Source organism: Pimephales promelas, chromosome 13, assembly GCF_988280905.1.
Source record: "Pimephales promelas chromosome 13, fPimPro1.hap1.1, whole genome shotgun sequence".
Lineage (NCBI taxonomy): Eukaryota > Metazoa > Chordata > Actinopteri > Cypriniformes > Leuciscidae > Pimephales > Pimephales promelas.
Genome location: NC_142781.1, coordinates 34645202 through 34672035, shown reverse-complemented (window position 1 = coordinate 34672035; position 26834 = coordinate 34645202). Strand labels below are relative to the sequence as shown.

Genomic DNA, 26834 nt, shown 5'->3' with positions numbered 1-26834 from the left:
CCGATCCAAGTGCGCTAAACTGTGCAGAATCTCATATGATCCGTTGTTTCCAGAAGAAACACAAACACAAACCGTTTACTTGTCTTCAATATGTACACGTAGCCTACTGTTCGCGCTCACATTATCACCTTATTCACATCTCACCAGCGCACTTGGATCGGCGTTCGTAGATCGATTGGTAGAGACTATTTTTCCAAGATGGCTTCTTCCTGAATTCGCGAAATTTACTGTGTGTATAAAACATCTTCTTATTAAACTGTTTGGACACTGACAAAGTTCTCAATGCTTCGGTTTGAATGTAGGGACTCTTTTTATGCTGTCGTGTTACTGTGGGGCTATTTTGAGCCTTTTTAGTGGTAATAACAAGCTATTTTTATTTGTCATTACTCTATACTAGCGTTATAGGCTAAACTGTTTTTAGAGATAAAACTATTTACATTCGGCAATCATGAAAACAAATCTCAGATAACGGTTGACTAGGTAACATTTTGCGCCGGAGTTGTCCTTTAAGTGGGATTTTTTTAAGACTGTTGTGCTCTACTACTCGACACAAAGAAAATCAATATACTGTATAGTAGGGATGCACGATATATCGGCCACAATATCGGTATCGGCCAATATATGTACATTTTTAATGTTATTATCGGTGTTATTATAGTGTTTCGAGGCCGCGAGGACCAATCTGATAAAATATATTTTAATAAAATGTTTTAACATTTTCTATAACGGAGCATATATTTGCACTAAGTGCCTGTCTTTACAGCAAAAAGACGTCCGTCTTGAAACAGCTTCAGTGGCGTAGGTCGTAGGGCGTGAAGTGCTTGAAAGCAGCTTTTGATGCGCCGAACGCGAGTTCGAATCCGCCTTTTGCCGATCTCTCTCTTCTCCCTTTTCCCAATACATATGTAAAGATGCATGTAAAACCCAACATTAAGGTCTCTAGCGTTATATTTTGCCAACGAACTAAAATTGAAACCATGATATGGCGTTGCGCCATTATAATAACTGACATTAGCATCCAGTTTGTGCTGCGTGATTACTTTGCTCACGCGATCATCTGGTGTTTTCTCCTAAATAAAAGCTCAAGGGTTTATTTCTTGCAAGTGAAGAAATTAGGACAAAAGTATTTTAATTTTCCTATATTATAGTGTAATGTAGGTTAAAATATACTTTTGAAATACTCATTTTCATTTACATAGTACATTTATAGGCTAAATATTTACAGTACGTCATAGGCAGTGTTGGGTGTAACTAATTACTAAGTAATTAGTTACTGTAATTTAATTACTTTTCCCTTGAAAATGTAAAGTAAGGGATTACTCTGAATTTATCTGTAATTTAATTACAGTTACTTCTGATGTAATTGAGGTAAATACTGTGTATAGATCAATCCGATCTCACAGCGATTCGTATGAGGTGTCTAAATATTACGACCGCACTCGTACAAATTCGTATGAATTATTGTAAAATATGTATGAAAAAAGTGTGAAATGTCATGAGATCAGACATAAAACAATAGTGGGTTTAACATCAAAATATATTGTCTGATGCTAAAAAGTATGTTTTTATAATGTAACCTTCTCCACCTTGGTCAGTTTAAGGATAATTCATGCAGTTTTATAGTATTTATTTGAAAGAATTAAAACAGATTCATGTCTATCCTTGTATTATTCAGCTGGTCGAGATTGATATGGGATTTTGAAAGTAATTAGTAATTAAAAGTAATTAAATACTTTTTAGAGAGAGTAATTAGTACAGTAATCGAATTACATGGTTGAAGAGGTAATTAGTAACTAGTAATTAATTACTTTTTTAGAGTAACTTACCCAACACTGGTCATAGGAATTATTATAAATCATTATTACATTATTATAATAATTGTTTGGCATCCTAAAACTCCATTGATAATGTAATGCAGACTGAGACTCTCATAACTAAAAAGATGTTTGAGCCCTCTTTATTGTCCTGGTACAAATGAATACTTTTTCTTTGTTCAACGAGCAGTTCATGGGGTTGAAGCTCTTAATTAATCTTAATCAGAGAGCACGAGATTGATGCATTTAACCTTAAAATGTCCAAGTTTTCTTGCGGGTGAGCATGCTCCCGAACCCCCTTAGAGGCACAGAGTCCACCCAACATAGTTTTAGAAATTACTATGGGAAAGAACGACCATTTATGAACTTTACTCCAGCATAGTACAACAAAGTTACTTTTAAATCAGTAAAACTGTAAATGCTATCGCTATTAAAATCATCGTGCTGGCGACGAGGGCCGGTGGTCTACGAAATTTCCCGGTAGATTTTTTCCCGGTTGATGAATTTGTTTAGCTGATAGTTGTCTTTTAGACATTGATTAGCATATTTTGTCATAATAATCTATATATCGTGCTCCTAGGGGCGGGTTTATGTAAATGTTAGGGTTGGTGATGTCACTAACCTGGGAGGAAGCTCGTGTAGTTCTTCCAGCCGTTTGTTGTAGTCCTTAAAAATCAATTTCTTTAAAAGCGAATATCTCGTTTTGCTTTGAATTTCGAGTGTTGTAATGTTTTTATGCTCAAACAGCAACGTTACACACTTACTACAGTTAGAATAGTAAAATCATACACTGTAAAAAAATATTTTCAAGATTTGTTATTACAACATATTTTCTTTTGTCAAATCAACTTTATAATAATTCATTTAGTTAAGATAACTTATTATTTTGAGTTTCTGATGATTAAATTAATCTCCTTCATTGTATTAACTCACTTTTTCCAGTTCAATCAACTTAAAATTTTAAGGCAACCCAGGTTACTTACTTTTTTAAGTTAAACCAACAATATTTTTTACAATGTAGTAATCACAACATTTTTTCTTTTGTCAAATCAACTTAAATAATTTATTTAGTTCAGATAACATATAATTTTGCGTTTCTGGTGGTTAAATTAATCTCCTTCATTGTATTAACTCACTTTTTCCAGTTCAATGAACTTAAAATTTTAAGGCAACCCAATTACTCACTTTTTTAAGTTAAACCAACAATATTTTTTTACAGTGTAATCAACCACCCCTTTAATGCGCTCCTAAAAAGCTCTGAACGGGGGCGGAGCAGCAGCTCATTTGCATTTAAAGGGACACACACACGCAAAAAATGCAGTGTTTTTACTCACACCTGAAAAGGGGCAACTTTGACAAGCTATAATAAATAATCTGGGTGGTATTTTGAGCTGAAATTTCGCACACTGTGGGGACACCATAGATTTATATTACATCTTGTGAAAGGGGAGTATAATGTGCCATTCAAGCATGAAAAACACATTATGTTTGTGAGTTTGGGCCTCACCTCTCTCCCTCCTCGGCGGTGGACGTCTTCTCCTCGTGCTCCTGTGATGAGGTGGTGCTGACGGCGCTGCGGGCCGGGCTGCTGTCGGCGCTGGTCGTGGTCGCGGGCGGAGCCATGTTGGTGTTCTGCTTCAGCGTCTGAAGCTTAGCGAGCGGGATGATGTCACAGCTTTGTGGGCGGTGCCAAACGGTGCACTGGGTCGAAGCGTTATAGTAGTAGAATCGGGACGTTTTGGAGTCGAAAAGCTCCCACCACTGGTCCTGTCCGCTGCGCTTGATCCGCACGCCCGGCGGGGCGTCCCAAACACACTCGCCCGTGAGCAGGTTAGCGTACATGCGCTCCCGGGTGCGCGGCTCGATGATTTCCACCCATTCTAACCTAAACACACACACACACACACACACAGAAACATGCTCTATTATGAATTAATGGATGGCATTAATAATAAAAACCATTACAGTCATATTTTTACCACAAAACCAAAGCGGAAATATATATGTACATACACATAATATAATTACAGTAAGATAAAAACGTTTTTTTTTCTGCCAACTAAGTGAAGCTACGTATACAGTGTTACAGTGTTTAAAGGGTTAGTTCACCCAAAAATGAAAATTCTGTCAGTATTTACTCACCCTCATGTTGTTCCAACCCCGTAAGACCTTCGTTCATCTTCGTAACACAAATTAAGATATTTAAGATATTAAGATCGCTCCTGCATACTAGTCCATAGGCTTCTTGAGGGACTGGCTCTTGCTGTCCTCGAAAAGTCATTAAAGACATCGTTAAAATAGTCCAAGTGACTACAGTGACTCAATCTTAAATTCATCAAACGACGAGAATTCTTTTGTGCGCAAAAACAACAAAAATAACGACTTTATTTCAACTATTGGTTTATTTCTCCCTCTGCGCGAGTCAGGTTACTAGTTTAATAGCGTAAGCTTCTGTTATTGTACGTCACACGCATCACACACACATGACCAGCGTCGGCCAATAGTGAGCCTACGTGTGACGTAGCTTTACGCAATCACACTACGTTAACTGACTACAGGCTCATGGAGAAGGAAGTGAATAGTTGAAATAAAGTCGTTATTTTTATTTGTTTTTGCGCACAAAAAGTGTTCTCGTCGTTTGATAAACTTAAGATTGAGCCCCTGTAGTCACTTGGACTATTTTAACGATGTCTTTAATGACTTTTCGTGTCATTCCCTCAAGAAGCCTATGGACTGTATGCAGGAGCGATCTTAATATCTTAAATATCTTAATTTGTGTTGCGAAGATGAACGAAGGTCTTACGGGGTTGGAACAACATGAGGGCGAGTAAATACTGACAGAATTTTCATTTTTGGGTGAACTAAACCTTTAACTTTCATTGTCATTACAAAACGTCATAATGGTTCTTTATGCAAACTCTTTCATTCAAAAATAAATAAAAAATAAATGTGTGTGTGTATGTGTCTGTGAGTGCGTGGATGTGTGTGTGTGTGTTGGTGTGTGTCTGAGTGTGTGGATATGTGGATGTGTGCATGTGATTGTGTATGTATGGATGTGTGTGTATGCCTGTGAGAGTGTGTTGGTGTGTGTGTGTCTGTGAGTGTGCATGTGTCAGTGTGGATGTGTGTGTATGTCAGTGAGAGTGTGTTGGCATGTGTGTGTGTGTGTGTGTGTATGTATATGTCAGTGAGAGCGTGTTGGTATGTGTGTGTATGTGTGTGTGTGTGTGTGTGTGTGTGTGTGTGTATGTGTGTGAAAATCAGCTCCGTTAATCCCATAGTAAATTTCATCTGATCCTATAATCAAATCTAATCTGCCCTAATCCAGGATAACCTGATCGTTCAAATCTATTGAAAGTGTTTTTGGGAAGCTGGTCAGAGGGGATTCTGGGTAATTTGATCTGTCTGGATCTTCCATCTGAATGTGCTGAAGCATTTATCTAATGGATCTTCACAAAAGTGTGTTATTCAGGAGGCGCTTCGCTGTCTCTTCATTAGAGAAGTGCAGGAGACTCGAATGATCCGGAGATCGCGCTCACGTTCGGCTGTCGGGAACGCAGTTATAGATATACTGTACAGAGACTGATGAAATCAAAAGGCATCAGTGTTTGGGAAAGTTACTTTTAAAAGTAATGCATCAAAATATTACGTTATTCTCTCTAAAAAAAAACAAAAAAAGTACCTAATTGCGATACTTAATTTCTTTTTATGGAAAGTAATGCGTAACGGTTTCTCACCGCCGGGGCTGGACTTGTTCATTTTTTATTTTTAATAAAATAAAGTTCTATTTTTGGCAAATGTAAAGGCCATTCACATCAAAAATGAAATGAGCAAACGTGAATAAACCGAAAGCTGAAGGAAATGCAGATTCACTCCTGTACAGTAGAGGGCGCCGCTCAAACTAACCTTAGAGAAAGATCAACTCTTACTTTAGCAATAAAAACAACAACAACACAAATGGGATGTTTATCTGACGTCATTCATGATTAGTATGGTTAAATTGAATCATCGAAGGCTCATTTAAGATACTGCATAAATTTTACCCTGCTAAACATTTTCAATCCAAATTTATCAAAGACATAGATGTAAATTGTTAAATTTGTTTTTTGCAAGCAGAAACTGTACCTCATATTTTTTGGCACTGTCAATACACCCAAAGGTTGTGGTGGGAAGTTTCTAAATTTATAAATAACAAATTGGGATGTAATGTTCTTTTGTTATACGAACATGTTTTTTTTTACAATATGAAAAGAGCATGGAAAAGGAATTAATCTTTTGATTATTTTAGGTAAATTTCATATTCATCGGTGTAAATTTACCTTTTTTTTCTGTGCTATTGAAAGAATTAGAGAATTATATGCTTTCCATTAAGGACAGTACAAATAAAAAAGCTGTTAAAACCATTTATTTGTTGAATACTTTTCAGAATTTGTGAAATTTTTTGTTTCATTTTATTGTTTGTTTGGTCATATTTAGTATTGTTTTCAGTTAATTTTTTTATTGTGTGTTTGTGTATTTTTAACCCTGGCATTTTTTTTTTAAATTTATGTACAGCAGCAAAGACATTGGTTAATAAAGTGAGATTAAATAAAGTATATTTGTGTTATATAACATTATTGCTTGTTCTGAGTTTGCATATTCATTTTGAGGGACACTGAATCTGTTTTTTTGTGTAAGTGAGATGAGTAATTCTCACATTTAGTCTAGAACTATAATAATAACCATCATGTTTCCACACAACGCCTCTGCATGATTTCTCTCAGCATGAGAACAGCAGCCGTCAGTCAATAAATGTGCAATTGTTATTTAAACGTTTGTTATTTATTATTTATTTATTTTTATTAAAAAATTATGTATGTATCTGATTATGTAACACGCATTACTTGTAGCGCAGATAAATGTTTTATTAGTAGATTTAGTTAAAATGTTTGGGTTAGAAAGATTTTAAAACTTTTTTGAAGGAAATTAATAGTTTTATGCATTAAATTGTTCAAAAGAGACATGTATAATGTTACAAAACATACAAACAAATGCTGTTTTTTGAACTCTCTATTCATCAAAGAATCCTGAAAAATTAAATGCATCACTGTTTCCACTATAATATGATTGTTTCCAACATTGATGATAATCAGAAATATTTCTCGAGCATCAGATCCTCATATTAGAGTGATTTCTGAAGGATCATGTGACACTGTAGACTGGTGTAATGATGATAAATTCAGCTTTGATCACAGGAATAAATTATATTTTACTATATAGCAAACTGGTGTTTAACATTATAATAATATTTCACAATATTTTACAGTATTTTTGATTAAATAAATGCAGCCTTCTTTCAAAAACATAAAAAAAGTCGTACTTTTAGTAATTTTTAGTGTTAAAGTGAATTCTTCAATGTCTGACGGTTCAATTAAATAATCAAGAAAGAGATTAAATCTGGACACATTCATCACAGAGGAAATTTAAAGCACATTGCATTGTGGGACACATTGACTATTATTTTTTTTTTAAATGATCTTGTTTTCCCAAAAAATCATGTTTCAAGCATTAACTCGCTTGATTTGTCCTAAAACAAAATAATATCTCATGTAATTTTTGCTTCTCAAGTAAATCTTCATATACAGTGAAACTCGAGAAATATGGTGCAAAAGTTCATTTATTTCAGTAATTCAACTTGAAAGGTGAAACTAATATATTATATAGATTCATTACATGCAAAGTGAGATATTTCAAGGCTTTATGTGTAATAAATTTGATGAGCTTATGAAAACCCCAAAGTCAAAATTAGAATATTGTGAAAAGGTTTTCATATCTGTAATCCATTATCATCACAATTATAACAAATAAACGCTTGAAATATCTCACTTTGAATGTAATGAGTCTATTAGTTTCACATTTTAAGTTGATTTACTGAAATAAATGCACTTTTGCACTATATTTTTTGAGTTTCACCTGCATTATATAGGAAAACAAGACGTTTTTTGCCGTGCGGGCCTGGAGATTGAAGCATTAGTGATTGTTTAAACCCTCTCAGCGTAATGGTTTGATTGTGATCTCGCGGGTGGAGTCGAACAGATGCACTGCTATTGATTGAAGGCTTTCTGCTGCAGAGCCGTTAACAACCACCGTCTGACGCAATCACTGACCGCGCTTTACAGAGGACACACTCATCATGCAGCTGTCAATCAAACACAATGCTGTCAATCAACAGCAGCAGGTCCAACCCAAGAGCCAGAGGCCCAGAGTATATAATGCAGAAGTACAACTATAACACAATTATTAAGATCAGAACTGTGCCGCCGGTGCATGATTACACTTATTTCACTGCATCAATGTATTGCTGAGACAGACTGCAAAAAATCCTCAGTATTTTTGTCTTGTTTTTCAGTGCAAGTACCTAAAAATTCTTAAATCAACATATAATTGAGATATTAAAGGTGCATTGCGCAAGTCTCTGAGTTTTTGCAGAACTACGCCCCCTCTGGCGACAAGCGAAACTGCAACCAGAGGTGCAGGTAACACACACGTAAATTGACAGAATATAATCCTCGGCCCTGATCATCGGCTGTTTTTAAACAATAGTGAAAATATTAGCTGTTTATCTGTAATATTAGTGTCTCTCTACTAATATTTTAAGTCATTTTCCTTCTCAAGTAAAGGTATCTTGATTTAAGAATGTTTTAGATTGTATTGGAAAATACTGAGGAAGAACACTATTTTTTGCAGTGCAGAAGGTCAAAGGTCACGTGGTGAGCACCTTCTCATTACTTTATTAACCTCTCCTGCTTCTTTCGATCTATTTTCCTTTCTACGACCCGTCTTTTACCTCTCTCGCCGATTTTATAGAGATATCCTCATCTGTCCTTCATCATACAGATAAATCAGAGCACAGGGATTTAACGAGACGGAAACGCTCCGCAAATGACAATGAGAGTTCATCTGATAACGGGAGAAAGAGTTAAACACTGACTTGTTAAAACTAGATAAAAATCTATTTCTGTGTAGGTGAAACAAGGGATTTTTACTTCTCTCCAACACAACTGTTGTTCAATAAAGACGAAGGAAACAGAGAGAGAGAGAGAGAGAGAGATCCTCAGTGAAGTGAGACGGATGCTGGTATTAGACCCATAATTCTCCATGTTCTTCACTAACACGCGTCACCTTGGCCGCAAACCTCATTTTAAAGACTGCATACTGTTATTAATGGTGTTCGAGTCTCGAGTCAGGCATCACTACAGCTCATATTCATGGTTATGGATTTGAACTGTCTGCATTAAATGCTTGTGCTACAGACATGAATGATATTCATGAGAAACCGTCTAGCAACCACCTAATAATGCCCTAGAAACCCCCTAGAAATCCCTACTAACTGTATAGCAACGCCCTAGCAACAATCTAGAATATAAAGCAATGTTGTAGCAAAACACACAGTAATCACTAGTAACCACCTAGCAATGCCTTAGAATCCACCCCAGAATATTCCAGTAACAATATAGCAACATCCAAGCAACCACACAGAATACCCCCAGGGAACTGCATAGCAACACCCTAGCAACCACCCAAAATTCACTAGTTACATTAAAACAACATTTAATCACTCACCTAGAAATCCCTACCAACATCCTAGAAACAACATAGCAACATCCTAGCAACCACTCAGAATATACTAGAAACAAAATACATAGCAACATCATAGCAACCACCCAGGATTCCCTATAGTAACCTCAAAGCAGTATCCAAGCAGTATTGAGTAACCTCAAAGCAGTAACCCAGAAATCCCTAGTAACTGAAACATATTAGTACCAACCTAGAAAACTTTAGTAATTGCATAGCAACGCCCTAGCAACCACCCAGAATTCCCTATTGTAACCTCAAAGCACCTACCCAGAAATCCATAGTAACTGCATAGCAACATCCTAGTAGTAGTAATAATCTATAATATTATAGAAACCATACAGCAAGATTGTAGTAACCACACAATAATCCCAAGTAACCATACAGCAATGCACCCAAAACACTTTAGTAACTGCATAGCAACGCCCTAGAAACGAATGAGAATTCCCTAGTAACAATGTTAAAACGTTATAGCAACCATCTGGAATATTTTAAAAACAAACAGAAATCAAAGTCCTAGGAACCCAGTAACCACATAGCAACGCCATAGAAACTAATCAGAATTCCAAAGTAACAAATTGGCAGCATTCTAGCAACCACCCAGATTTCCCTAGCAACTGCATAGCAAACTACCCAGAATTTACAAGTAACATTGTAGCAACGCCCTAGCAACAACCCAGAATCCCATTGTTACTACATAGGAACAACCCAAAACACTTTAGTAACCACATAGCAACGCACCAGAATTCCCTAGTAACCTTGCAGCAACTTGTAACCACCCCATAATGTACTATAAGTGCCGCATAGCAATGGATTATAGCGGCCAGAACCCATATTTTCTTTATAAAATGTTGTGACGTAACAATCTGTAGTGGTTTACATGAAGTAAACAACACCCACCAGACAGTTTCTCTGCAAAAGCACAATTTAGATTTAACTTTACAGTGCAAATGACAAACATTTTTCCTGATTAACTCATCGAAGTGCTTTAGCAAAAATCCAAGCTGCACATTTCTCCTCAGAGCACGACGCACGGCGTTTTCAGTTTATCTTCAGCCAAAGGATGAAAGAGAAGCGGATAACAGAGGAAGAGAGCGATGAGTCAATCAGGCCCGTCGCCGTAAAAGTCAATTAGTAGAACGGACACTGACATCTAATTTCAAACAGAATTAATGGAGCGATCTCTGTCCCCAACTCATGAAGTAAAATCTATTTATAGATCAAGATCAAAGAGAATCCGGTGGGGTCAGAGCCTGTTCTAAGACACAGGCCACAAAATCAGTACAAAAATAATAGTTTACAGAAAATGCCCACATCAGGACGTCAAATCTGGGATTCGAATGAATAAAACTAATATTACGCTAAAAATGTTGTGTAGAATTTATAATTTTCACTCAAAAATAAACCATATAACACATTGAATTTTGAAACTGAAATAACAATAATCAAAAAAGCTTTGTTTATGCTTATTGATAAACTTGCAAATTATATATATATATATATAAACAATAATGTTGGTAAAGACATGTATTTAGTTTAAGTTAATTCATTGTAAAGATTTTAATTAAATTATTATTACTATCTTGTGCATGTTTAAAAATAAAATCTATAACTAAAAAATGTGCATTAAAAACTGAAATATTATTTTCTTGTATAAAATGTACTCCAGTAATCTCAGATTTTTTTTCTTTTTACAGTGTTTGTGCTTATTGATAAAATTATAGGAAAAAAATTAAAGGAAAACTAAACTAAATTAAGGGGAAATATATATATATAAAATCATTGTGTAATACTGACTATAACTTTGCTATAGACATATAATATGTATTTAATTTAGTTAATTTTATCACTTTTAATTAAATTATTATCATTACTATAATCTTGTGCATGTTTAAAAATATATTTAAAATATATTATTCATTTAGCTGACGCTTTTATCCAAAATAAATGAATGTGTCTACAAGTACATTTAAAAAAGGCATTAAATACGAGTTATAAGTGTACGTTTCTCTCCGCTCTTTTCCACAGACACAACCCGACGCCTCGAGCTCCTGATCATCATCTATCCTAATAAAACTACAACTATTCGCTCCTCTGGATCTCGCAGACATTCATCCGACGTGTGTCGCAGTAGCTCTGCATTCATCCTGACCTTCACACAAGCTGAGAAACCTGGAGAAATCTGTGTGTGTGTGTGTGTGTGTGTGTGAGACTACAGTGAACAGACTGAATCTGGTGGGGTTTCAGTGCCGGAGATATCTGGTAAAACAAGTGGTTGATGGTTAATAAAGAGCACAAGCAGTTAATCACTAGGTCTCTTCTTTAGGGGTTTGATATGCAATAATGATTGGCTGGCTGTATGTATATAATATTTAATATTATTTTCAGGCTCAGCCTGTGTCTCTGGTTTTTGCACATTTTCTATAGTCACATCTTTTTGCAATTTCAAGTGTAAAATAAGTGTAAGTTGTGTAAAATAAAAGCTCATTTAGTTACAGTTCTCTTCCTTATAATTAAAATGTTTCAAAAATACACACTGTTTTGCATAAAGTGGGGTACAAATGTCTGAAGACATGTTATTTATTTTTATTTAAAGTTCCCATATAATCAATAATTGGACCTTTACTTGAAAAAATGTTCTTCATGTCTTAAAATATCTTGAATGTAACTCGACACACCCTTGTCTCATTTAGTATTCGCGGTTCTATGAATATGCAAATGAGCCCCGCCTCCACTCACTTGCTTAGCGAAGAGATCCACTGGTTGACGATCACACGTTGATCTGATTGGTTAGGTCGTTTGTGACGTCAGAAACACCAACGATTTCAAAGTTTACTTCTATGTGTAGCCTAAGTCATTCCGATGGTTTTACTGTAATTTACTGGGATGACTGTGTGAAAGAGCTACAGATCATGTGACTCTTGATACTAACAATTTCAAATAATCTTATAATTGTAGGCTACTGAATAAGAAAGGAAGCCCAAATATATCAGCATTATATCAGCCATCGATATACCCCCTCAGCGATTGAAAAACACACACTACGACAGTATATAAAGTAAACAGAAGGGAACCAACTGCAGACCAACGCCAAGATGGAGGAATAACATATCGATTCAAAATAGCTGATAAAGATGAGCCTCTTCAGGACTTTGGCTGTTTCTCGAGCTCTAGTGAATCTCTGCTGTCACTCGGCGCTGGAGCCGTCAGAGAGATAATGTGTGTGTGTGATTAGCCTACTTGAAAGTCAATCAGTAATCCCACGGGATGAAGTGAGAAGTAATTAATGCGCACATTTCCAAAAAGTTTTGTCACAGTATTCCTCCGAGCTGGTCTTCAGATCTCAGAGGACACGATTATATTCGGGGAGCGTGAAAGCAAAGTCACGGAGATCCGCTGAACTCATCTCCGTTCACGCGCAACTGATACGAGACGTGTCGATTTCATATTACACTAGTGACATCACAGGAGACAAAAATGACATTAGAGTCGCAAGATTATGAAGGCTTTGTGATTCGTTGATTTCTGAAAGCGATTGAGCAACACAACTGAGTTGCACGCCGACCAAAAACAGGACAAAATGAAGTAATTTGGAGGTTGTTTTGTGGAGGTCGAAACTGCTTTCCAATGCAAACTTTCCGGAAAGTCGTCTTTTGTTCTTTATGTAAATACTTGCCAAGCCCAAGACTGACATTTTGACATATGTGTGTGTGTGTGTGTGTGTGTGTGTGTGTGTATCTGACCGTTTATTCACGGACCTGAAACCCAGAGTAGCCTAGTTTGCTCGTCTTGTTTCACTCCAGCTCAGTCTCTTTCACAGTTTAATGCGCTTTTAATAACTTGTAATAAAATAAAGCCACAGTAGACTGCACTTTACGTTACATGATTCGACCCTTTTTATCTTGATTATCACGTTTTCATACTCGTTGTAAGCCAAAATCTAAACAGAACTACAATGGGGCTCGTTTTCAAAATGTGTCACATGATATATTCAGCCAATCAGTTCAGCCATCTATAGGCAGTCATTTTAAAATGATTATATTACAATCACGATCTTTATGAGTCCCTTGAAAAGTAGATTGTGGATGTCTTCAAGATCGATCAAGATATAAAACTGTCCGATTGCCTATATACGGCGGGAAGTATTCTCATAAACACAGTTAGTTGTGTCTTAAGTGAATGTAAACGGGTTGTAAATGTGATATTGGATCCGTGCATTCGCTCTTAAAGTGACAGCAGCCTATAAATACAACAAAACACAGCTTTAACCAAGATAAAAGTGTATTTAATTTATACAGTGAACACTATAGCGGTATTTTTAGTGCTCCAAACTAAAATCACATCCAAAATAACAGTTTGTGTTTACATAATATATGTGTGTGTACTGATTATAATTATTTTGTACACACGTATACGCATACATGCATGCATATATTTCAGAAAAATGTGTAATTTATATATAATATAAATTATGTATAAATATAAATAAACAGTATGTACATGCAAATATTTCTGAATATTATAAAATAATTATACACATATATTATGTAAACACAAACTGTAATTGTGGATGTGATTAATCTTCACACAGCACTGACACATTCAGGGCTAATTATTATATGCTAAAGTTAGATCTTCCTTTATTTGTAACTTTGTTATATTGAAGCTTGTAATTAGTTTATTTATTTATTTTTCTTGCTGATCCGAAAAATGATCCGATGACTCGGAAAGCGTGATCCGCTGAAACACTATCCCTAAGCAAAGACAGGATAACACCGTGTCCATGTGATTATATCAGTGCCTTTTTATGCATAGAAATGTTTATCACTGTAAAAAATATATATATATTTTCAAAGATTACTGGACTACGTTTTACAAGACAATACAGTTCTAGTCTTTCCTACTTTAAAAAATGTGCATTTAATCAAATGTTATTTGTGACATTGTTTCAAAGTGAATCCTGTACACCACATGATGAGTGTGCTGGATATGAAATCATACAGAAATGTCCACACAGCAAAATAACACATGCACCTCCTCAGTAAATGCTCATGTGTTGGACTGGAGACAAATGTCGGGAACGTCTGGTCATTTGAGGTCTGAAAATAGATCTGAACACGGGCTCGTGCTTCGAGCATCTGTCCGGAGAACACAACTGTCCAAATAAGCATTTCGATCATATTTTAAGGGCTAAGGTCACTAAAAATATGAAACACACATGCGCGCGCACACACACAAGCTGCAGTTGTTCCACATCCTGAGGTGCAAATGTCTCCTTCTCTCACAGAAAGACTGTCTGTCCTCCGCTTGTCTCCGCTTTTAAAGGCCACAAGCCATTTCTGGCATTCGTGACATTTAGCACAGATTCATTAGCGTCCGCTGTGTTAGACGTCTAGACGCTACGCTAACAACGACAGATCCTGAGTCAACAGAATATATCTATCTATCTATCTATCTATCTATCCATCCATCCACCCATCTATCTATCTATCTATCTATCTATCTATCTATCTATCTATCTATCTATCTATCTATCTATCTATCTATCTATCTATCTATCTATCTATCCATCTATCTGTCCATCTATATCCGTCTATCTATCTGTCCATCCATCCATCCATCCATCCATCTATCCATCTATCTATCTGTCCATCTATATCCATCTATCTATCTATCTGTCCATCTATCTATCCATCCATCCATCCATCCATCTATCTATCTATCTATCTATCTATCTATCTATCTATCTATCTATCTATCTATCTATCTATCTATCCATCTATCTGTCCATCTATATCCATCTATCTATCTATCTGTCCATCTATCTATCCATCCATCCATCTATCTATCTATCTTTCCAAAATAACAGTTTGTGTTTACATAATAAATATGTGCGTACTGTGTGTAATTATTTTGTATATATAAATACACACACATGCATGTATATATTTAAGAAATATTTGAATGTATACTGTATACATATATATATATATTAATATTTGATATTATATATAAACAATTTATATTACACATTTTTCTTAAATATATACATGCATGTGTGTGTATTTATATATATACAAAACCATTATAAATAGTACACACACACATATACAGTATTATGTAAACAAAAAACTATTTTGGATGCGATTAATCATTGCCCAGCACTAAAGTAATATGCATATATGCATGCATTTTATACATATATATATATATATATATATATACACACACACACACACACACACGCATGTATATATTTAAGAAAAATGTGGTATATATATATATATACATTTGGGGATATGTGGGTTTTTGGGTCAGTCTTCAAGAAATCACACACTCACACACACACACACACACACACACACACACACACACACACACACACACACACACACACACACACACACACACACACACACACATACACACACTGATTTCTTATGGTTCACTACATACAGAATTCCAAACATTCCAAGCATTGTAAAATTATTCCCCCCACAGACTCCCTGGAACCTTCTGTCACACACTCACACACACACACACACACACTCACACACACACGCACATAATTGAGATGTTAACACCCTTCCCCCAGCTCATGGATTCACACATCTCAAACAAACCAAAGCACCTGCTCCATTATTTCAAACACACACACACACAAACTAAAATATGAAAGGAAATCCAACATTTTGAGTGATCTGTCCGTGAAATGCATTTGAAGAGATGGAAGTGTCGAAACATGAAGGGAAGGTGTGTGTGTGTGTGTGTTCGCTGACTACAAACTGCCCTGATTGAGTCTTATTTCCACAAAATAACTGATTTCATGAGCGCCTGTTTAAGTGAATCACTCTCTCTGCTTTGAGGTTTTCAAAAACGAGCTGATTATGCAAACACACACACACACACACGCATAAACACTGTACACACTTCCTGCGGCTTTCGTTCACAAAGAAACTTTCATGTCTTTTCCGAAACTTGGCAAAGCTGCCAAACTAGACGCTCTTGACACAAAGATCCCAGCATGCAACATTATTACGCCGCCGCCTGTAAACCTGATTTCACTCGAGCTTTTAATGCAGATTCACCAGTGTCCTTTGTGAAGGAAGCAATCCCATAATGCAGTGCGACAACTCATTATCAAAATGTCGATTTCAAATGTACCCAAGTCAAGTGTGTATGAAAATGAAAATATATTTCTATAATAGCACTTTTAAAAGCATCAGAGTTGCACCAAAGTACTGTACAATAAAACATTGAGCACATAAAAAAGAAAGCATGCTTCATATAAACACATTAAACAAAATACAATAAAAAGTAAAAGTACAAACCTTTAACAAATCTGATCTAATCAAAAGCCAGACAGAACAACAATATTTGCATTTTGTTCTTTAATGTGTATAGAGTATCATGTGTTCAGAAACATGTTGATGTCAAACTCTCTCAGGTGCGTCACACACACACACACACACCGTTTCTCATTCATGATCATAATATGATGATCTCTCTAATATTGTGTCATACAAACCAATGCCTCAGCTGTAGTGTTGCTATTAAACGTTTCAGCAACGGAAATATAAACTATAAATATTAGATGAGAAACTTAAAATAAAAATATATAAATAAAAATTAGAAATGTTGCCGGGGCAACTGACTGAAAGCTGAAGTACTAAAAATGAAAATTAAAAATAACTAAACTAAAAATAGAGCTAAATAAAAATATTAAAAACTAATAAAAATTACAAAAACACATGAAATTGTTAACATATAAAGACAAAAATAAAGCTAAATAGAAATATTTGTAAAAAAATAAAATTAAAAAATTATATTAAAAAAAGAAAATTACAAAATTATAAAAAATAAAGCCAAATAGAAATATATATATATATAAAAATGACAAAAGTACGCAATGTTACTAAATTTATAAAACTAAAATACAGCTAAATAGAAATATTTTAAAAAACTAAAATAAAATGACAAAAGCACATCAAATTACTAAAACTTAAACTTAAAAATTAAGCTAAGTTAGGGTTAGTGTATTTGGGTGTGTGTGTGTCTGTGATGGGTAGGTTTAGGGGTCAGGTTAGTGTGTGTGTGTGTGTGTGTGTGTGTGTGTGTGATGGGTAGGTTTAGGGGTCGAGTTAGTGTGTGTGTGTGTGTGTGTGTATGTCAGTATGTGTGTGTGATGGGTAGGTTTAGCAGTTGAGTAAGTGTGTGTGCGTGTGAGAGTGTGTGTGTGTGTGTGATGGGTAGGTTTAGGGGTCGAGTAAGTGTGTGTGTGTGTGTGTGTGCATGTGTGTGTGATGGGTAGGTTTAGCAGTTGAGTAAGTGTGTGTGCGTGTGAGAGTGTGTGTGTGTGTGATGGGTAGGTTTAGGGGTCGAATAAGTGTGTGTGTGTGTGTATGTGTGTGTGTGATGGGTAGGTTTTGTGGGTCGAGTAAGTGTGTGTGTGTGTGTGATGGGTAGGTTTTGTGGGTCGAGTAAGTGTGTGTGTGTGTGTGTGTGTGATGGGTAGGTTTAGGGGTCAAGTAAGTGTGTGTGTGTGATGGGTAGGTTTAGGGGTCGAGTAAGTGTGTGTGTGTGTGTGATGGGTAGGTTTAGGGGTCGAGTAAGTGTGTGTGTGTGTGTGTGGTGGGTAGGTTTAGGGGTCGAGTAAGTGTGTGTGTGTGTGTGTGTGTGAGATGGGCAGGTTTAGGGGTCGGGTTAGTGTGTGTGTGTGTGTGTGGTGGGTAGGTTTAGGGGTCGAGTAAGTGTGTGTGTGTGTGTGTGTGTGTGTGATGGGTAGGTTTAGGGGTCGAGTAAGTGTGTGTGTGTGTGATGGGTAGGTTTAGGGGTCGAGTAAGTGTGTGTGTGTGTGTGTGTGTGTGTGTGATGGGTAGGTTTAGGGGTCGAGTAAGTGTGTGTGTGTGTGTGTGGTGGGTAGGTTTAGGGGTCGAGTAAGTGTGTGTGTGTGTGTGTGTGTGTGTGATGGGTAGGTTTAGGGGTCAAGTAAGTGTGTGTGTGTGTGTGTGTGTGTGTGTGATGGGTAGGTTTAGGGGTCGAGTAAGTGTGTGTGTGTGTGTGTGATGGGTAGGTTTAGGGGTCGAGTAAGTGTGTGTGTGTGTGTGTGTGTGTGTGTGTGTGATGGGTAGGTTTAGGGGTCAAGTAAGTGTGTGTGTGTGTGTGTGTGATGGGTAGGTTTAGGGGTCGAGTAAGTGTGTGTGTGGGTTGTGTGACCTCACAGTTAAGGCTGGTTCTATACACATCAGCATCAGAGCAATCCGCCCCACCAGACAAAGGCATCCCGGCAACAGTCTCCTAGCAACCACATCCTCTGCTATTCCATGACCCCCATATTCCACATCTGTAGATCAGTGAGGACACACACACACACACACACACAGGTATCCAAGCTTCAGATGCTCTGATACACAGGCGAAACACTGAGGAATTGAGCGTCTCCCGCTCGACTCAGTGATCCGCACACACACACACACACACACACACTGTCTCATCCGTTCTCCACTCGTCTCCTTCTCTGTCTGGCACTCTTTGCTTTTCTCGCATCACTGTCAGTGTGTGTGTGCCTGTGGCTGTGCGAGTCCCACTATCTCACGCTTATCTGTGTGACAACACTTTGAATGGAAGAGCTTGCAACTTTTCTCGCTCGAGGGGAACGCATGAAACGAGCTTTAAATTTCACTTTCAGAGCACAAACGATCAGCCTCTTTTGGAGCAAGTCCAATCAAATGAGCGTTTTCCAATCAAAAGCCAGTATTGCATTTTCTCTCTAATACGTGCTGATATCCGCTTTTTTCTCCACGACACACATTATTTTTTAACACTTTTTACAGTTAAAAAGCGTCAATCTTTCTCACTGTAATCTGCATATTCTGCACGAGTGATAATAATCAGGCCGTTTAATAATCAGTCATCAAGTCACTTACAGCCTCCAGATCAGATCAGGTGCACAATAATTACAGACACTCGTGAATCGTTTATAATGTTGAGACGTTCCTTCCCAAACTGAAGAATGACATCGTCATTCCCGCATTAATCTGGATTAATGATTCATTCAATCATAATCTCATCTTGACCGTTATATGGCTCAATTTCACAAAGAAAAGACGGCTTCATTAATATTTCACCCCAAAACTACTACAAAAATTATTATTTGTATTTATTTACCATTAAGCTCTTTTGCATTGTAATTTGTGATCATTTTGTGAAATTAACTGCATTCAAACCCCAATTCTCATTACTGTAATGCAAAAATGATAATAATAATTATTGGGGGAAAACACATTGGGTAAATACCCTTATACGTATGTATGTATATATATATATATATATATATATATATATAATTATTATTAGTAGTATTTATATTAATTCTTTTTATTATTATTATTATTATATTTATTTATTATTATTATTATTATATATAATTATTATATTATAATTATAATAATTATTATTAATTATTATATATATATATATATATATATATATATATTTATATAAAATAAACCCTACAAGTTTTATATATGTATATAATGTGCATTTTGTATATTTGAATATAAATGTATATGTTGTAAAGGCTATTTATTATATTATGTATATTTTAAATATGAGGGAAGACCAAAACACTAAACTTGGTTACGATATTTATCTGGCAAAATGACAAACATGCATGGCAATCTACAGTTACAGGTTTTATTTTACTATGCGAAACAGAAAAATACACAAAAACTCGCAGTAAACTTCAGTTTTTAATATTTCATTGATTTCCTCGTTTTTTGCAACATCTCCATAATTGCTTTGTATAGCAATGGCTAAAAAATGATGTCTGTGCTATTTAGCGTGTTATATTGCTATTTATAGATATATAAATCGTGAGAATGACCCATAACCGCCTGAGTTGGTATTACAAACGTCTAGTTCACTTGTCCTCATACTCCTGTAAATAATGTCGTGTAGTTTTCATTTTCATCATGTATGCTAATCTATAAGTGCATTACAGACGAGCCGGACAGGGCCGGTCCATTTAAACATCATTAGTGTGATGGAGTGTGTTCATGTGACCTTGCTCAACATCACAAGTCATCTGTAAAATTATGCCTATTAACTTCTTTTTACAGTGAACTGACACTTTATATGAGCCAGATAGTCAAGCACAGAGACCAAGTTTATAGTGTAAAAATACTCAGATAATCTTATATATAAAAAAATATTATAAAAATATTATATATATTTAGCGAAGTATTTTTGTAAGTTGCTGTAGTTTTGTAAAATTATGCTACAGTGAACTCACTTTAGATATATTGAAAGACAGATAGTCAAGCACAGAATATGTTCAACATCATCTATTATAATGAACTATGAAAAATTTAAAGTAGCAAATGTGAAATTGGCTCAGGATTCCTTTAGTAGGCCAACTAAACCAGGATCAACGTCAAACACACCGTATAATGGGTCGGTCGGGCGTGGTTAACAGGCCAGATCGATTCACATCGCATGTGTGTGTGTGTGCGTGTGTGTGTGTGTGTGTGTGTGTGTGTGTGTGAGTGCCGGAGGCGACAGAACCACAACAGTAGCATGTCGGTCCTCGTGTGTGTGTGAGTTAGTGGGTCAACACGTTCCTCTCTCTCTCGGTCTGGAGCTTCACACACAACTGGGAAGTTCAGACAAACATGTGCATCTTTACTTCTAGAAGTTTCACATTAATTCAGATCTGATCAATTCTATTTTGTGTGCAATTGGCCATGCATCAAATGGACGGCGTGTCATTCTTAACTAAAAATTGTTTGTAACACTTTACAATAAGTTTCATTATTAGACAACATTAGTTAATGTGTTTATGAACTAACATGAGCAACACGTCTTACTGTATTTGATAATATTTAATGAACAAATAAAGCGGTTCGTTGTTTGTTCATGTTAGGTCACAGAGCATTAACTAATGTAAACAAGATTTTAATAGGCTAACTGTTGACATTTACATGAACAAAGATTAATAAATGCTGTTTATGGTAATGTATTAACCACATTGTAAAGTCAGTGTTACCGAATTGTTTTAGTTAATTGAAATACAGCTTAAAATATATAAGATCAACTTCAATATGTTGCATTGGCAACAAAACTGAAATACTGAATACTGAAAATATAAAACCGAAAGCTAATTCACGCCATTAAATCGCCTCTTTTATGCTATTTTAACGGTTCCTAAATTGTTTTGGAGTCTCATAATAGATTTACATGCATTCAAGGTCAGAAACACTTACATTTGATTATAATATTCATTCATCTTCGCAGAGTCTGAACGCCGTCTCTAAGCCCCGCCTCTCCGGGAGCTGCTCTGCACTGATTGGTCAGACGGCCCAGTCGACTGCTCACAGTGCATGTCGAAACTAAACGCTTTTCTCAGCGTTTGATACGAACAGTAACGATGGCGTCGGTTTTACCGCATTATTTCGAGAGCTCGTCTTTTTGAAGTGGATTTGCAGCGTCTTCTCGACATGAACGACACAAACCAACATCCAGTCTCAGATACAACTAGTGTTTGTGGGCGGGGCAAAGAGACGCTGTTCGCCGGCAGCCAATGAACACCACAGACCGGTGTTCTGTCGATCTGTCCTACCTTGTCAGATTTTCCTACCGTAGCGCAAAATTATAGCCATATCTATCGGTTCATCCTACCTCGTCGTAAAATCCTACTGAGCGTTTCTGCTTCGCGTCTGTGACTACATAAAATATTTCAGTGTAACTTTGCCGAATTTTCTTATTAGGCTATGTTACGGTGATTTTACAGTGCAAAGTAAGTTATCTCTTCAGATTGTCCTATGAAATAAACGGTAGGATGATTTTACGTTGCAAAATACCTCATTAGATTGTGCTACCAGTATGAAATAAACGAATAGTATGATTTTACAGTGCAAAATGCCTCATCAGATTGTCCTACCAGTATGAAATAAACGAGTAGTATAATCGTGTGTGTGTTTATATTTTATGTAACGGGGTATTTGGCCCGTTATGTAGGGAAATGGATTATGGCTGCTCTGGAAGTTTGGACAACGGAAGGATCTTGGTCCTCGCTCCCCAAACGTTTTAGTCTCGTTACACGCTAATGTGTGTGTTTCTTACTTTATTGTGCGAGAAATCTAAAGATCGACAAGGGTAGGCTTCAGGTAAGATTATAAAGATAATGTCGCGCGGTGGCTTCCTGAAGAAAGATTGCATATGTTAGAACACAGTGTGTAATGCTCCTCCCTCCCCAGATCTAATAAAGTAAGTGAGACCTCCCCACTCCCTAGCAGCTATCAGGGAAAAGATATACTGTAAACAAGTACAAGGAAAAAAACAATTAAAACAGAATTTATTTTCCTTTTGATTAGTAATGTCTTTTGTCTAAATAAAGAATAAAATAAAGTAAATTTACAGTCTTTGTGTTGTCTTTTGAGTTCACACCACAACTCTCAACACTGGAATGTAAAGCTCTTTCACTTGTGATATAACAAATCCCTTATGGAACTTCAAAATGAAATAATTTTCAATGGGTAAATTTATATACCAACTAATTATCACCTTTCTCAAAAGATCACCTTCAAACAATCACATTTGAACCCAACAAACATAAACATACCATCAAATTTCACCCTTGAATAAGCACTTTTAAATGTTCACTCACAATTCACAGTTTATCAGTTCAGTCACTGGCAAATCAGAAAAATACCAGTTCACAGAACGATGAATTCGTGTGCGTTGTCTGGACGTGGGGTGCGTTGCAATAAACTGACGATCCCGGATTGAAGTGTGCAAGTTCAAGTATGCACTCGACTTGGTATCAACCTTTTCACGAATGAACGGTCTCAAAAATAAAATCAACTTGAAGGTGAGTTAAACCGAGATGTCACTTGAAGGGCAGGGTAACAACAATCTTCACTATGGACTCAGCGAAATAGTTATTTCTCTCCATTAAGTGCGTACTGCATACTAACTGCTTCAGCGAGCTCACTCACGTGCTCTGACTCGTGCAGGAAACTCAATAACACGTGAACCGTCACTTTTAGTCACTAACTCGACGATACTTATCTATCAAAACACGAGAAGTGCTTAAAAAAACTGCAAAAGAACGTGTAACAAGTCTCAGGATGACAAAAATCAAACGGGGCTTGCACTATTTCGTACTCACAGCTATCGTGATCTTCACAATATGTCACTGAGTCATTTCCACAGCCAACATATACCACTGGAACAAATCTGTCTTCCGCACACTCAAACGTAGGTCACTGCTCACACTTTCACTTAGTGCTGTCTGCGGTTGTTCTTTACTCTACTTAAGCCTCGATAATCTTCAATTGAAACGACTTATCGAGCGAGCTTCTCAATCGCGACACTGCACTGCACTCTCTTCTCCGTCGGTCACACACTCGTCATCTCACCCGCTCTTAATTTGTCTCTCCGCGCAGCATTCACCGCACACGCAAAAAGTAGACCGCTCGCCAAAATAAGAGTACCCCGTTACATTTACACCAAACAATCAAATCAATTCCCCGCCAATTCATCAATTTAATGTGAGAGTAAACAGTTCTCATTACCGCTATTATATCTTTGTATAGTAATAATTGACATAAATAGTGAAAAAGATCTCTCGCGCAAGTAGTAAAATATTATGGGCATGTTGTTCAGCGTGACAAAAATGACGTATTATTGATGTGCGCATGCGCAGTAAGCCTTGGTAGGACAATCTGACGGGTAGGATGGAATGTCAGAACACCTGCATTACGCAAATTAGTTATTTTGTTTTTCAAAGTCACTGACGACTGATTTCTTGAAGTTAGAGCAAATTCTTTTTGGTAACGAAAACCTTCCGAAGGAACTTACAATATCATAACAATTGTGGGTAAATACCATATTCATAAATGTAAATGGCAAAATAAAAATCCATCCATAATAGTGTTTAAAATTGAACTGAAGGAATACTTTGCTTCTTTGAAACTTCTGAAAGACTCCAGTGATAACATTTACTCTCTATGTGAAGATGTCTCAAAACATTTGTCATTATAATTTGTAAAGCTTCCATGTAACTTTATTTTATGATTATATGAAGACTGAGGACTATATATATATATATATATATATATATATATATATATATATATATCGCAAGATATCATTATTTTTACACGATGGACTACTTTGAAAAAGAAAAAAAAAAACAAAAAACAAAAACAAAGATGGATCTACAGAACATATGTGCAAAGACGTGCAAAAAAAAAAAAACCCGACTCATTTCTGCAGTTCAGAATCGATTCTAGGCTATCTTTTTGGAGACTATAACTTGATTTGATCTTTAAAACTTTGCAAACCTTTAACATTCACAAACACTCCATTACACACTGCATGAAAGGTAGGCCTAATATACGAGAGAGCAGAAATAATCATTTTTATTATATATTAATAAATAATATAAACAGTCGGGGCCTGAGGTCGAGCAGGTGTTTGTCAGACTCAGGACAGCACCTGTGCACACCGTGTTTTGAATGCCTCAACACAATGACATATTCACACCGACCACAGGGTAAACATTATCTGAACCTGTGCTCTCGGAGAATGACTCAACGAGGATGAGGACGAAACAAACCTGCGCCCATTTACACACGCAACCTGTTTCTATTCACATCTACATCAAATCTGAACCATCGTATGCCTCTCTCTGTCAACAATTACATTTCGGTTCAAAAGCTCTCCATTTGATTCAGTTCTGATTCGTTTTCTTGAACGTAACTATTACATCTTTACATAATTGAAGAGTTCAGACGCAAAAGCCTCTAAGTGCCGTTTGACATTTTCTTCTAGAATGATCATTTTTATCAAGCTTGTATATTCAAGTTCAGTTATTTCACTTAAATGGCAATTAAGATTACCTATTAATTGTCATTTAAGTGTCAATTAATAACTTAAATAGGCTACGAGCTTGATAAAAATGATCATTCTAGAAGAAACTTTCAAATGGCACTTAGAGGCTTTTGCGTCTGAACTCTTCAAATATTAACACATCAAATTGTTTTTAAGAAAATAGTCCATCGCGTAAAAATAATGATATCTTGCGATTTCAGTGACGGATTCGTCAGACTGATTCATACAGTCACGAATTGTTCTAGTATGTTTTTGAGTCTTTAAAAAGAATCAATTCAAAAGAGTCATTTGTGAATTGAAATACACCGGTTGTAGGCTACTGTATGTTTTTAAGTCACTGCTGACAGTTATATCAGCTAGTTATATCCACGTTTAATGACAATAGAAACTATCGCTTGTCACACAAGTAGGCATATGCTAATATCTACAATAAACAATGCATTGGCCAAGGATTGACGCTTGATTATAATATTTGTGCAAAGTATGTTTCTGCTCCAACAGTTTGCTCACTTCCACCACTGAATTACATCCAATCAAACGCCTTCTCTCCAAAACCCCGCCCACTAAACTAATGTGAGGCATTAGAGTGCATTAGTGCCCGCCCACTTTTTAGATTTGATGCAAAGCTAATTGAAAATTGGACAAAAAATAAGCTTACCAGCTTTACTGAGAGAAAGAACTACAATGAAACATTGCTAACAACATGTTCACCCAAGCTTTTCACAAGCTCTTAATATTGTTTATGTGTCTATGTGATGTTTTTAATGCGCTTTAAGACAAACCATGTGTAAGTTCATAAGTGGACAGCATTGCTGAGTATTTCCTCCTTAAAACTGCAGTGAACCAAAGACAGTCTCAAAAACACGTCACAAACGACCTTGTAACCAATCAGATCAACGTGTGATCCTCAACCAGTGGATCTCTGAGTGAGTGGAGGGCTCATTTGCATATTCATAGAACCACGTATACTTAATGAGGCAAGGGTGTCGAGTTACATTCAAGCTTAATATAACATTACATTAATTTTAAATATGTAATTTTTGTGCAATAATACAATTTTGGTATATATATCAATACATCTATATATATATGCCTCCAGCTCCAGCACGCTATGATTGGATATGACCGGTTATTGGATATGATTGGACGCCTCTTGTTTTCGAGCACATTCTCGAATAGGCCTGAATAAAGACAATGATGATGTTAACTATAAGAAGAATTAAAAAGTAAGTCAACAGCTCAGCCACTTAGATATAGATCGCTTAATGTAACATCAAAATCACACTTGAAATGGCCTGAAAACATGATGACTGTGGGCTTTAGTGCACGATCAGCTTCAGATATTGCTGTGAGCAGCAGGATGGAAATAAGTTGACTATAAAAAGGAAAGCTTTAGATTGCTATTTCGGAATAAATATTAAAATACGTTAAAAAAAACACTATAACTTGAAATGACAATGTATAGCCTAGTAAATAGAACATTACATAGGCTAGTTAGTGTAAAAACAC

The 26834-nt window shown here is 36.2% G+C and overlaps 1 protein-coding gene across 3 annotated transcripts in view; it reads right to left on the bottom strand.

The window, feature by feature from the left end:
* Positions 1 to 26834, bottom strand: part of LOC120492132 (rho GTPase-activating protein 39) — a 62816-nt gene that overhangs the window by 26161 nt on the left and 9821 nt on the right. For all 3 annotated transcript variants that reach the window (XM_089118942.1, XM_039690282.2, XM_039690280.2), the window contains exon 2: positions 3322 to 3699. In XM_089118942.1, coding sequence (XP_088975068.1) covers positions 3322 to 3656 — 335 coding nt within the window. In that variant the 5' untranslated portion in view covers positions 3657 to 3699. The remainder of the gene's footprint in view (positions 1 to 3321; positions 3700 to 26834) is intronic.